The sequence below is a fragment of the Bos javanicus genome, chromosome X, assembly GCF_032452875.1.
Source record: "Bos javanicus breed banteng chromosome X, ARS-OSU_banteng_1.0, whole genome shotgun sequence".
Taxonomy (NCBI): Eukaryota; Metazoa; Chordata; class Mammalia; order Artiodactyla; family Bovidae; genus Bos; species Bos javanicus.
Genome location: NC_083897.1, coordinates 23,364,379 through 23,378,684, shown reverse-complemented (window position 1 = coordinate 23,378,684; position 14,306 = coordinate 23,364,379). Strand labels below are relative to the sequence as shown.

At 37.7% G+C, this 14,306-nt stretch overlaps 1 protein-coding gene across 7 annotated transcripts in view; it reads left to right on the top strand.

Annotated features, from left to right (window-relative positions):
- Nucleotides 1–14,306, top strand: part of ATP11C (ATPase phospholipid transporting 11C) — a 188,321-nt gene that overhangs the window by 125,115 nt on the left and 48,900 nt on the right. For all 7 annotated transcript variants that reach the window (XM_061408529.1, XM_061408524.1, XM_061408523.1 and 4 more), the window contains 8 exons: nucleotides 126–323; nucleotides 5,076–5,237; nucleotides 5,905–6,056; nucleotides 7,061–7,132; nucleotides 9,235–9,308; nucleotides 11,184–11,287; nucleotides 11,753–11,934; nucleotides 13,305–13,568. In XM_061408529.1, coding sequence (XP_061264513.1) covers nucleotides 126–323; nucleotides 5,076–5,237; nucleotides 5,905–6,056; nucleotides 7,061–7,132; nucleotides 9,235–9,308; nucleotides 11,184–11,287; nucleotides 11,753–11,934; nucleotides 13,305–13,568 — 1,208 coding nt within the window. The remainder of the gene's footprint in view (nucleotides 1–125; nucleotides 324–5,075; nucleotides 5,238–5,904; nucleotides 6,057–7,060; nucleotides 7,133–9,234; nucleotides 9,309–11,183; nucleotides 11,288–11,752; nucleotides 11,935–13,304; nucleotides 13,569–14,306) is intronic.

Genomic DNA, 14,306 nt, shown 5'->3' with positions numbered 1-14,306 from the left:
GAAGTTTCTTTTTTATAGCAAGAGCAGTGCTTTCAGCATTGAAATTAAAAGATAGAAAGTGTATATTACACTTGCTTGATGGAACTGTGTATTTAATTATCATGAACTATTCCCTTTTTTTCTAGGTTTTAAAAATGTTCACTGACTTCCTGTCATTTATGGTTCTGTTCAACTTTATCATTCCTGTCTCCATGTATGTCACAGTAGAAATGCAAAAATTCTTGGGCTCCTTCTTCATTTCATGGGATAACGACTTCTATGATGAAGAAATTAATGAAGGAGCCCTGGTAAACACATCAGACCTTAATGAAGAACTTGGTCAGGTAAGAACTCATTTTTACTTAAGGTAACATAGTGAAAATTGCTTTTATTGTAGTCTGGATCACCAGTGTTTGCGACCATTTCACATTTGGAAATGTAACTCAATAAAAATTTCTTTATGCAGGCATGTAATGAAGGCAAGTGATGTTATCTTAACTATAGTGTCAGTTTTTGCTGGCATTTTTGAGAAAGACCCGATTTATGTATTAAATTTGAATGTTACAGAAATTCTCTTTAAAGCTCAACCTGTTGGTGGTGTTGATTATGGGTTATTGCTTTGAAACAGGAAACAAATAGTCTTCATCACCATCTATAATCATTTAGGGATAGAATGTGGGATAGTGTAAATAAAGCTATTTTATAAATACATTTTGTTCCATAAACCAAATTGACCAGAGTTGTCCAATGGACATTTTCTTGGACATTTCTGATCAGATGGAATATAGACCTAGAAAGCAGAGTTGTTTATTCTGTGCAAGAATTTAAATGAAGGGAAGATGTGAGGGCATGTACTCCACTAAATGCCTTTTGCTTCATGTACCAGTATAGTTCAAGCTTTGAACTTCTTGCTAACCCAGGTTGTTTTCAAATGCTAGGCTGAAGCCTAGCTGTAATTCTTCAAGTGGTGACTTCTTGGGTTCTTTTCTGACTAGTTTTTGCGTTTATCTGAATTTACTATGTCACGTAATGATTTTCACAAGCCGAGGGGAGTGTTTTGGCTTGCATTTTCTTCTCTTTATATTTAGAATGTCAAGGCTGTGGAAATGTCATTTCTGGGACTAGGAGATGCAGAATCAGTTAATGGAACTGTGTGGCTGAAACAGGGCCTCACAGTTGTTTTAAATGGTGCTGATTTGCACGTATACCTCAAAACTCTGCTCCTGAGTTCAGTCTCCCACTACCCCCACTCTGTATTTCTGTTCTTTACACAACCTTTGCCTAAACTAGAGTATCCTCTTGACAACTAGTCACAAGGCTGAAAGGATTCTCCAGATACCGTTGTGTTGAGATCTGACTCTAGGACTCCAGGATCCCAGAGGGTGGCATCTGCCTCCCACAGAGACACTGAGTCACAGAGGATAGAATAAGCCATGAACAGGCAAATGCCTTTCCCTTATATATTGTTCCCAGAAGTTTCTTTTATAGGTCACTTCAGTGACCACAGCTGACCTTAGCCTTTGTAAACCAGAACTTTTCATCCAGGGACTGAGCCTGGTAGAACTGCTCTAGTCCCAGCAAAAGGCATCACTCTGCAACTCTTTTGCATGGGAAAAAAAAATGAGTTATAAGCCACCTCTGGTGAACTTTTCCCTGACAGCTGATCTGCCTCTTCTAGATTCAGTGCCTGACTGCATGGATTAACCTACCCAAGGGTGAACATGGCTAGTCCCCAGCTGCTGCAAATAGAACAGCCATCTTTCCACATGTGGCACCTAATTCTTATGAGAGATAGGCAGGATATCCAGGCCAGACCTCCACCTCATCAGATTCCATCTTATCTACAAGGATGTGGTTTTGTTCCTATCATCTAGACTTATTCATACTTCAGAAAGTAAAATAGAGCTTTGGATAATGATCTATTAATAATAAATATGATCAGTGAAAACAAACCAGTTTTCATTTTAGCCACCACTTCTTTCCCCCACTAAAACCTGCTTTTTTGGTTATGATCATCATTTAACCAACTAAGGTAATAACCAGACCACCACTTATATTTGTACAGTATAAAAACAACTTACCATCATACCAACTTACATCAGCTTGTATGTGTAGAAACAACCTAAATGAAAATGCAAGGAAGTCTTCAAATGATTTCGTTTTGCATTTAGTGGACCAGTACACACAAAATCAAGTGTAACCGGTTTCCTCCTTGATGAGTCATAGTTTAAAATCTATAGGACTTTTATTTTACTTAAGAGCAGTGTCAATTTCCATCAGTACCATTGCAAACACTTGCTTAACCTCTTTCAAAGTGACCCACATTGGTATTAAAAGAAAATAGGAAGATATGTTTAGAACACTGTTTGTCTTTGACTTGAAAAGCAAAAAGAAGTAGACTGCTCAGTTCAATTGGAATAGAATGGGGTCTTTTATGATTAGACATCTGTCCTTTAGACAACCAAATGGTTTTAACCTTTAAAAAATTGTGGGGATAGCCTGTGCTTTCATATCCCCTCTCAGTCTCTCAGCTATGCCCAGCAGTATGCCAGAGTATATACTCTGATTCCAGTAATTCAATCTAGTGGTTGTGCACTAAAGTTCTGTGTTATCTAAGATATGTTCTTGGTACTGGGAGCTACTGTTACAAAGTAAACAAGAAAACCTCGAGTTGTTCACCATATAGTTGAAGAAATTCACTTATTGTACCCTAACTGTAGCAATGTGATGATAATCAGAAAAATTATAGGAACTATGAAATGATGGAAAGAGTCCAGTACTGTGATTTTGATCAGGTCAGCAGCAATGACAGTCAACATCTATGTAACAACTTAGAGCTTGCAAGCATATTTAGTAATCTTTACAGCTTTGTGCAGCAGCTTTGATTATTTAAGGCTAATGTTTAATGTTCAGAGAGATGGGAGTTTTTCCAAGGTCACAAAGTTACTGGGTGGTGGAACCATGACTCCAGTAGAAGGTCTTCACTAAGTTTAAACCATAAAAAATATTTTGGCCTGTAAACTAGATGATTTCATGTGTTCAGCCTTTATCTTAGGGCTCTCTCTATTCTTAAACAGCTATCTCACTTTAGGCTTTCTGTCCATAAATTGATGACTTTGAGCTTGCTTGCTGATAGAGTAGGTCTGCAACCGGCTCAAACCTACCACTAAAGAGGAAGAGGCTGATGAGAATCAGAGGCAGGCAGTAGCCTCTCACTCGTCAGCCCTGTCTCTCCTATGAGGATACTCTTTAATAATAGCCAATCTTCTCCTCCTCTTGTCCTTAGTATAGTGCATATATTAGATCATTGGTTCTCAGAGCATGAGCTCAGGAACAGCAGCATCAGCATCACCTGGGAACTGATTAGAAGTGCACATTATCTTGTCCCACCCCAAGAGCTACTGAGTCAGGAACTCTGGGGATAGAGCCCAGTGATCTGAGTTAACAAGCACCCTCCAACTGAGTGTGCTGCAGACTACAGTTTGATAATCCCTCTATCATGGTATACTTTGTTGGCCTATACCCTTGAGATTCATTGTAGACAGATCCATACTGTACAAACTGTTATATATAGGCAAACAATTGCACTTTATGTTTTTAAAGTTAAAGTTATTACCTTTGTAATCTATAAAAGATTTCAAAATGGGTTAATGCTCACTCAGCTGTAGGAGCTGCACCAACCCAGGAGAACCTTTTGGAAGAAAATGAAGGTTAATAATTTTGATCACACAAAAAGCCCCAAAGAATTTCACTTTAACTAGAAAAATCTAGATGATACAGGAATAATAGCACTTGGATTAATTTAAAGGGAGAATTCAAACTTGGCTGGCTAACAGAAAAAAGAGAAGATTGGAATGCTATATTTGTGCCAGTGCTGCTACCGTGAAAAGCTTTGAAAAATAATTAGAAAGCAGCTACTGCCGCAGTTCATCTCTTTCTCCCTTACATAATAAAAACCTTAATCTTGTACTTATGCTTGTTCCTGTCAGCCCGTAATTTTAACTATTTAAGCATAAATTGCCAAAAAGGAGGATAAAATTGTGGGTTTCCAAAAGCCAGATGTTATAAATAGAAGAGATAAAAACTGAGATAAAATGGAAATGCTCAAAAAGGCTTATTTTACATGGAAAATTTATTTCATAGCCTATTTTTTCCATTATTTATGAAAGTATGCTTATACGTTAACCTATCATTATAAACTCTGCTCCTTTTTTTTTTTTTTTAATTTGGAGACTTTTTTGAGGAGTATCTTAAAATATACATAGTATTGGGGAAGAAATTTCATTTATGTTTTTGATCATTTATTGACTTATTGTGTCTCCTAATTAAGTAACTGTTATTATTATTTCCCCTGTCTGTCTATATTCTGTAACTGTTACATACATATAAGACACAATGCATTTCACTTCAACCCAGTATATTTATAGAAAATTTTACTTTTCAAGGAAAACTTTTGTTACATCCCATTTGCTTGCGTGCATGCTCAGTTGCTAAGTCGTGTCCCACTCTTTGCGACTCCATGGACTATATATAGCCCACCAGGCTCCTCTGTCTTTGGGATTTCCCAGACAAGAATACTGGAGAGGGTTGCCATTTCCTTCTCCAGGGCCGAATTAATTTAGTTCCTATCAAATATATTTTCTGTGTGTGTCAGAGAGATAGAGAAATAAGTGGTCCATAAAATGTTTCCTGCTTGGAAAATTGACTTTTGTTATGTTAACTTCTTTATTGACTTTTGTTATGTTAACTTCTTTATATCAAAACATGTAGGTGTTAAATTGAAGGAGTCTTAGTTTGGACAAAATAGCCACAGTTTTCCTTCCTACTAATCTCCTGTATTTGAGTAGGTCTACCAAAGAGTCAGGCATGACTTAGTGAATGAACAACAAGAACCTTAGACATGTGATACTATTTCAGAATCTTAAAAGATACATATTCATTTCTCATTCATTTGATAATACTGCTTCTGTCATTGTCTGACATTTGACAAGTCTTTGGAAAAGGTGATTTCTGTGCATATGAAAATAGCCATGCTAACTAAAAGTTAATCACATTGAAGAAAGTAAGAATGCATATGTTTGTATTCTTGTTTTTAGGTGGATTATGTATTTACTGATAAGACTGGAACACTTACTGAAAACACCATGGAATTCATTGAATGCTGCATAGATGGGCATAAGTATAAAGGTGTAGCTCAGGAGACTGATGGACTCTCTCAAACTGATGGACCCTTACCATATTTGGACAGAGCTGATAAGGTGGCATTATTTGCGTTACCATTTTGCCTTGAGAAATCAATTTAGATAGTCATATGTTAACAGAAATGAAGGATTTGGGCACGTGACATAGACTTTTGAATAGCCATTTGTTTGCTGTTGCAACTTCACCTTTCTTATTTTATGGACACTTCTGGAATTTGTAAACAAGTAGAATTTATAAAAAGAGAACATTGTGAGAAATGGCATTTGGGTAAATCTTTCACTGTGTGATCGTATTTGGTGCTTTGTCTTTAAAAATATGAGCTACTCCAAGAATGATGTCTACTGAAATCATTCAAGCCCCAGGAGTGTCTAGGCATTAAATGAACCAGAGTCTCCATGCACCTGAGCTATTGCCAGATTGTGAATTAGAACTGAATGCATTCTTTTAGGCCATGGAGATGTCACTGCTTTGGGATTAGGTGGCACTGCAGTAAGAATGAGTTGATAGAGCCCCTAAGGTATGTTAGCTGGGGACCAGGCATGTTGGCAGGGATTAGGAGAATATATAGCTCATTTGAGTATTAGGAATTCATAAATATCTGCTATTCAATTTGCTGGTGGTTATAACATGCTCTCACATTAATAACTTTTCTCTGTTCATTGACTACTTACCAAGTGATCACAGTAAAAATAATATAGTCATTTTTCTGTCACTGTTCAACAGAATCGAGAAGAGCTCTTTCTGCGTGCCTTGTGTTTATGTCACACTGTAGAAGTTAAACCAAATGATACTGTTGATGGAGTTACAGAGTCATCTGAATTAACCTATATGTCATCTTCACCAGATGAAATAGCTTTGGTCAAAGGAGCTAAAAAGTAAGCATATATGTTATGCTGGATGAATAATTTCAGGATAATAATAATGTTCTCCCTGTAGTTAACAATATGGTATTGTCACTTCAAAGTTTGTTAAAAGAGTAGATCTCATATGTTAAATGTTCTTATTACCCCAAACAACAAAAAAGCAAAAAGATACAAAGAAACTGAGAAATTTCAGAATATCTCTTCCCTTGATTGTGATGATGATGTCACAGACATATGCATGTTTCCAAAGTCATCCAGTTGCACATATTAAATATTTGCAGTTCTCCATTAGTTATACCTCAGTAAGTAATGCTATTTTAAAACCCCAAAATAAGTTGTAGAAAAATACATTAGCATTTTCAAAGAGTAAAAAAAAAATCAAACATTTCTTTTATTTCTCCAAAGAAAGTGAAATCACAGGAGGACAGGTATTATTTTGTTTTTTCTCTTATTTGTTTCAATAACCTTGTCTTATAGGTATCCTTATTCTTTAATAAGAAGCCAAGCTACTTTATTGGAAAGTTGGAAAAAATTCCCAAACCTAACCAATTAAGACCAAAAAGAAAATAACAATGCATAGTTGTAACTTTTATCACTATTTGTGCATTCCAGCCAGAAGTCCAAATGTTCACATTATATTTTGGAAATCTTCTAACAATGGTCACTTTTCATATAACACATGTTATTTCTGAAGTACTCCCAGCAATTTTGATATCATTTGGTTATTGAAAGTCCTGCTTTATCCGTGAGGCCCAAGATGATTAAGTGGATAAAAGGTCACCCCATGTGTTAGCTACAGAATTGAAATTACAAATTGCCTCTTTTTTTGGTTATGATTTGTGACTGGGCATTGACTTGGTCTGTGTTATATCTCAGCAAGTAAAAGGAAGTACAGCTATAGATTGGGGTTTTATGAAAAAGAAGAAAACAATAAACAAGTATGAATAATCCCAGTGCAAAGGGAAATTCATCATTCTTTAAAAATACACAGCGGTCTTTTTTATTTTGTTTCACAGGTATGGATTCACATTTGTAGGTGTTCAGAATGGCTATATGAGAGTAGAGAACCAAAGAAAAGAAATAGAAGAGTAAGTAGTGCCGTATGTTTGATGATTCTTACTTCTTAACTCCACAGTCAGCTTTAGATGGATTTAGGAAGGGCAGGAAAGGGAAGTGATTGCATCTATAAATATAAGACTCTGCTCTCCCAGGTAAGAGTTTTATATAAATGTAGCTGGAGTAGAAGACATTTTTCGTAGAGTGGCAGAAATTAGCGTTTGAGGTGTAAATGATTTCAGTTTTGTTCACACATCGATCCAGTAGCCTGAATGAGCATCTGTCTGGACTTTTCTGAATTTTAGATGCCATTTCAGGTCTCCAGCACATGCTGCAAGAAAAATCAGTGAACATGTATGAAACCTTCTGCTGTCTAGAACCTGACGAATCATTCTGGGATTACACGCCCTGCCAGTCATAATAGCTTTGGTGTCAGAAACTTTCTCTTGTTCTAGATACTTGAGTGTGAGCCCCAGGGCAAGTACTCTGATGCAGTAGTAAGCTCCACATTTCCTTTTTTTCTCTTTTTGCTACAGAGATCCCAACAAACAAATCTACCTTGCCTTAATAACAGGTTTTAATTAGGCCCTCTGATTAATTTTATATCCTTTATAAGAACTTGAAATATAATTATCTGACTTTCATTCGGACTCCTAGCATCTCCTGAGACCCATCTCAGAAACCTGTAACGCATGTAAATTTGCTAGGGAATATGCCTCTTTGGAAAGGAATGTTCAAGAGCCAGAGGAAGACTCTTTGGCCTGACTGCCAGGAAGGAGCCGAATTATTGTCAAAGTCCAGATTCTAGCTGGTTCACAACAGTACCCCCATCTGGCCAATAGCAAATGAGACATTATGCTACAAGTAGATGTCTTACACACATATCCTATATCCCCAAACCAGTGACCTGCTCACTCCCATCAAAGACAAGCTTGGTAGTAAATACTTTTAAATCAGATAGTTGTATATAAGTTATTTATTTTCAAGAAACTATTTCCGCACATTTTCTCAAATAACTCTTATTTTTCTTCTTCATCTACTGCATAGCTTAGCCAGTGCAACACAGAGCTGATCATGTCATTCCACTGTTTATACCCTTCAATGGATTACTATTGCCCTTAGGATGAAATCCCAAGTATCTGCAATGGCCCACAGTGTTGTCAGGTCCTAACCCCTGCCTACCTCTCTTGCTGCACCCCTATCAACTAGATCTCAGCCTTATGTGGACTACTGTCAGTCCCGCCATGGGCCATGTGCTCTCATGTTGCTCTGCCTTTGCACATGCTCTTCTCTATACTCAGAGTGCCATGATATCCTTTCTCCATCATGTCACTGCTGCAAGACACAGCTCAGGCAAAACCTCCTCCAGGAGGCCTTCCTTCTGTGCTCCTACATCTCCTCTGTGTGTTCCTTTACTTCAGTATTTGGAAGACTAGGAGGTAGTCACTTCATTAACCTCTGCCTCCCTTATCATGGGCTTTCCTGGTAGTTCAGATGGTAAAGAGTCTGCCTGCAATGCAAGAGACGTGGGTCTGATCCTTAGGTCAGGAATATCCCTTAGCGGAGGGCATGGCAACTCACTCCAGTATTCGTGCCTGGAGAATTCACAGACATAGGAGCCTGGTGGGCTGCGGTCCATAAGGTCGCAAAGAGTCGAACACAACTGAGCAACTAACTCACACACACATCCTTATCATATGATGAGCCCCTTAAGAGAAGATTCATGTGTCTTCTCCAGCATCTGTCACTGTGCCCAACACATAGTAGACATTCCGTAGATGATTAAAATAAGTGGTAGGATGGGACTATTTCTAGGTAGCCTCTAGATATGGCTTGGTGGGACAGCTCTTTGTACCTCATTCCTATGCAGTCACTCTACCCTTACTATTTTAAGTCATATAATGAGAAGGTATAGGAACCCCTTAACCACCGCTGGTATCCTCTGACAGCATGTTCCAAGTGCAGAGAAATTCCAAAGACACAATGGAAAGAACCCTTGTGCACACAAGCAGCGACCCTTAATCCAAGAGGAAATCTCTGTTAATGTAAAATGTTTCTGTTGTGTTTTTTTTCTTTTTTTCCCAGTGTGGTCTTGGTATTTCACTTTTCTCACTTTTTTTTTTTTCTATTAAAGGTATGAACTTCTTCACACCTTAAACTTTGATGCTGTCCGCCGTCGTATGAGTGTAATTGTGAAGACTCAAACAGGTATGCATATTTAAGACTTGACTTTTTCTTTCTTTCCATTTGTAGATTTGTTGATCAACTACTTCAAGAGAGAAAAACATTTCATGTAGTAGTGTTTGATTACTTAAAGCTCTTGTATATCCCTGAATGTATTTACATAAGCACCTGTTCAGCTTGTCAAATTATCAGTGGCAGAACCCCTAGTATGACAATATATGAATTTTCTTGAAAAGTGAGCTCCACTTCTCAGTCTTGGATATCCAAACAGGAACAGAAAGGGTGACTTTTTTTTTTTACAGTTCAGGGTACTGACCAATCACCACCAGTGTCTACCTGTGGCAGCCCACTACAACTGCATGGTTTGCGATTACTAGCAGTAGTTTTTGAGTGTAGAGAGTTGCTGGTTCTCCCTCCCTGACCATCCTAACTCCCCAGTGCTTTACACTTTCTGGGAGCAGGTAAGCCAGAGATGACCAAGGCCCCACTGCTGGGAAAGGACACATGATTTACTCTAGCACCCTGGGCTCTTTGTTTCACACAATAAAGAAGCTTGCCCTTTGCAGGGGAACCAGTGCCATCCTTTCAGGGTTCACCCATGTTCTTAGGAGAAGGTGTGGTGGCTGTGATGCCTTATGCTCAGATTCAGCAATACCCATGGGATAGCATTGCTGCTTCATTTGTTGGCTCGGATTCCTCTGTGTAAGTGTGTGTCTGTGTGTGTCTCTGTATGTATGTCTCTAGGTGGTTTTTCAAAATATTCTTGATTTATTTCCTATTAATTAACTTTTTAGGATTAAATCTGTTGAAAATTTCTTAATATGAGAATGGGAAGATATAGACAGACCCTTGAGGGAATATGTCCATCCTTATTCATACTTTGTGGTGTGACTGCAAAGTTACAACGTTGGTTTCATTATATGTGAATGTGGAATTTGTTCTATGACTTTTAAACACACCATGGATATGCTAGAGGAGTGTCTTTTAATATTTATTTATTTATTTGGCTGCATCAGGTCTTAGTTGCAGCACGCAGGCTCTTCATTGTGGCGTATGGGCTTAGTTGCTCCACAGCATGTGGGCTCTTACTTCCAAGACCAGGGATTGAACCTGCATCCCCTGCATTGGAAGACAGATTCTAAACCACTTGATCACCAGGGAGGTCCCTGTGAGAGAAATTAAAAAAAAATACACTTAATGTGTGGAATTCTTCTGTTCTTACCTGTACCTGTGCATGTCTGCATTCTATTGCAGATGGTGAGATGTCTGAGGAAGTGGTCTCCCAAGGGCCTTGACCTCAGAGCTACCATTTTTTAACTTCTTGAACTTAGCACTTTGCCTTATAAGATTGGAATCTCTTTCTTAAAGGTCAACTGTCTATGTTCCTGGGTACACAGACTGGTATAAATGCTATTTATAATAGCATTCTACAGAGCAATTCTCCAGTTTCCAGTGAAAATCAGCAAGCTACTGCTAAAAGCTAACATGTATAAGCTTTGAAAATGATTTTTTCTTGTTGGTGCTTGAGTTTGCTCCTTGGCATCTGTAAATGCTACATGTGGCTTTTAGACCATGGTTGACAGCATCCTCATAGTGAATTTAGTCAGATGCAGCTCCTTGACACAAGTGATTCACTTACAGGGTATATCTTTTAACAGAGGTGCATACTGTAAACTCTGGGATATTAGTTGTCTCCTTATTGGTCCTCAGAGGTGATGGATATTGTCTTGACAGAGTGAAGGTCAAGATGTCTGCTTCCGGTTGGGTGAACATTCCAAGGCAGTCTCAGGATACACAGCTGCTGGGAGGGAGAAGCCACCATAATAGTTACTTGTTATGAAAATCCCAATACCAATCTAACTCTAAGTAAGTCAAGTACTCTTTGATTCTTTATTTTAGGAGATATACTTCTCTTTTGTAAAGGAGCCGACTCAGCAGTTTTCCCCAGGGTACAAAATCATGAAATCGACTTAATTAAAGTCCATGTGGAACATAATGCAATGGTGAGCCTGCACCCCGCCCCTCAATAGAGAGAAGGAGAAATGCTAGAGATGACTATGTCTGTGGATTGCTATATAAAGGACAATTTAAATGAATTTTAGCTTATTTTTATGGTCTATTTTTGTATTGGGGGATTTTGTAATATTATTTTCCTTATTTTAATATAAAACATCCTGGAGCAAGTTTCTGTTCAGAATTTGCAACCTTTGAAGACTTTTCAAGAATCTTTGTTTTATGTTCTGCTTTTGTGTTTTTTTAAACCCAAGAGGTATTATTTTGTTATTCTGAACCCAATTGAATGTTAACCTAATGCAATCTGTTTTTTCTCCCTTTTTTAACTGAAAAGAAAATTAGTCAGAATTTCTTTTTTTTTTTTTTTTTGGTATGATAAAGCAAGAGTATTTAAAGAGTGTATTTTGTTTGTTTTTGTTATTTGGATAACTAGAGATCTCCTACTTTGCTTCTAGGAGGGGTATCGGACACTTTGTATAGCCTTCAAAGAAATTGCTCCAGATGATTATGAAAGAGTTAACAGACAGCTCATAGAGGCAAAAATGGCCTTACAAGACAGAGAAGAAAAAATGGAAAAGGTTTTCGATGAGATTGAGACAGACATGCATTTAATTGGAGCCACTGCAGTGGAAGACAAGTAACTAGAAAATGATACTCTTGTTATTTTAATGACCAATCATTTAGAGTAGTATCTGTCCAGATTGGTTATTTATTCCAAGCTTTGAAATCTTTGATTTAGCTTTGTCTGTACACCAGATTTTGAACTGTTTGTGGAAATAATTTTTGAGTTAAGTATTTGTGACTTAGAAGAATATGAATCTGTCATCTCTAAGGTCTTTTGAGTACTTCCTATGCCATCCCTTCATTTATACAGATATTTATGAAGTAGTCTTACTATGTGTAGGAAGTTTTGTGCTAGAGGTATCATTTAGGTGGTGTTTGGTAGAATGGATATGATTTTGACAGACATATGAGCAGAAGGGAAATTCAAGGTAGAGCAAGCAACATGAGAACTCATTGTAACCTGGTTACACAGGTTACACAGACTAGAGCACATTTTTAAAATAATTGGCTCTACCAGACATGATTATAGGGCTCCAAAATTGATCTGCTTGAAAAAATATGTTTTAGATTCTATTTTGGGAGTTTTCTATAAGTAATGAATGTGAATTATCAGGCTTAACCCAAACACAAAGTTATAAACATAGATTCAGCTATATTGGAAGGTTCTAATAGAATTCATACAGTATAATTTGGGCTTCCCTGGTGGCTCAGTGGTAAAGAATCGGCCTGCCAATGCACGAGATGCAGGTTCAATCCCTGGGTCAGGAAGATCCCCTGGAGGAGGAAATGGCAGCCTGCTCAAGTATTCTTGCCTGGGAAATCCCATGGACAGAGGAGCCTGGTTGGCTACAGTCCATGGGGTCACAAAGAGTCAGACCAACTTGCCAACTAAACAACAATTTCATTGTTATTCTCTAGCCAGAAGGAATACAAAGTATCCTTCTTCTGTCCTTCCCTTTGAAAATTATGCTTAAATTGTCTTTTAGAATGTTTGGCTTTCAAGGTCCTCAGGGATGGGAATTTGCTGACTTCTCTCAGTATCTCATTAGGATGTGTCTGGCCTTTTCAGTTTTGAACCACATTAAGTATTTGTAGACAACATAATGAAATATGCTAAAGTGACAATGAGTAAGACCATTTGGTGAGATTCTGAACATTTTAGCTAAGAGTGATGATTCTTATTTCTGTCATTAGATACCAGTAACCTTAAGTGAGGTCATGAACTTTCAAAACCTCATTGTCTGAAATGTACTTTAATAAGTAAAATTATGCCAACAAGAATATGCTTAGAAAGGGTAGAGGATATATAAGAAAAGTAACTATTAAAATATGTCAAGATTCCAAAATTGCTATGAATTATAAGAATATTCTCTTTAACAAGCCTTCTTGCAGAATCTGTGTCAGGAATTTTCAAAGACAACAAGGTTTCCTTTGTGTTCCCAGGCTACAAGATCAAGCCGCTGAGACCATTGAAGCCCTGCATGCCGCAGGTCTGAAAGTCTGGGTGCTTACTGGCGACAAGATGGAGACTGCAAAATCCACCTGCTATGCCTGCCGCCTTTTCCAAACCAACACCGAGCTCTTGGAACTGACCACCAAGACAATTGAAGAAAGCGAAAGGAAAGAGGATCGATTACATGAGTTGTTGACTGAATATCGTAAGAAGCTGCTGCATGAATTTCCTAAAAGTACTAGAAGCCTTAAAAAGTAAGAAAGTCCATCAATTTGTCATATTTAGACCTTGGTACAGATGTAAACCAGAGCTACTTAGGCAGAAGACTCTGTTTTCTCTAATTTAACATTGGTTGGTTGTAGGTGGTTTATCCCTGTGAGTTAGAACCTTCCCTGAGGACTTGGCTAATGGCCTATTTGAGATTATTTGGCACTTTTCACCTGTTTCTGTTTTTAAAAAAACCTACACTTCTTGAGCTTTAGAAAAGTGGTTCATTTTCTAAATATTTAGGGTCTGAGTATTTAGTATTGATATCCTGGCCTGGTCCATGTTAAGAAAAAAATATCCCTTTTCATGGTCTCTTAAATTGAATGTAATACAGTCAGTTTCTGTAACAGTTTCTGTGCAGGTTGAGATCCTGGAGCCATTTTCTATGTGAATTTTTATGCTTCAAAGGAGACCAAACACTTGATAGCATAGCCACTTGACTGCTTTCAACAAGCTGCTTAGGAAGAACTTGTAGAACCTAGGGTTCTCAAGGAAAGGCACTGATCCACAGTAGTTCAATACCCAGAGATACGTTGACCGTGGCTTAGGTTTGTCTAAACCAATTACTGGAATTTACCTTGGCCATAAGCAAATCAATTTCCTCTTCTAAATCCAAAGACCCCCTAGGTAATACTATTTCACATTTCTTAAACACACTCTTTGTTCCAGGAACAGCATTAAGCACTTTAAATTATTCTCATTTAATCTTCACAACAACCCAGTAA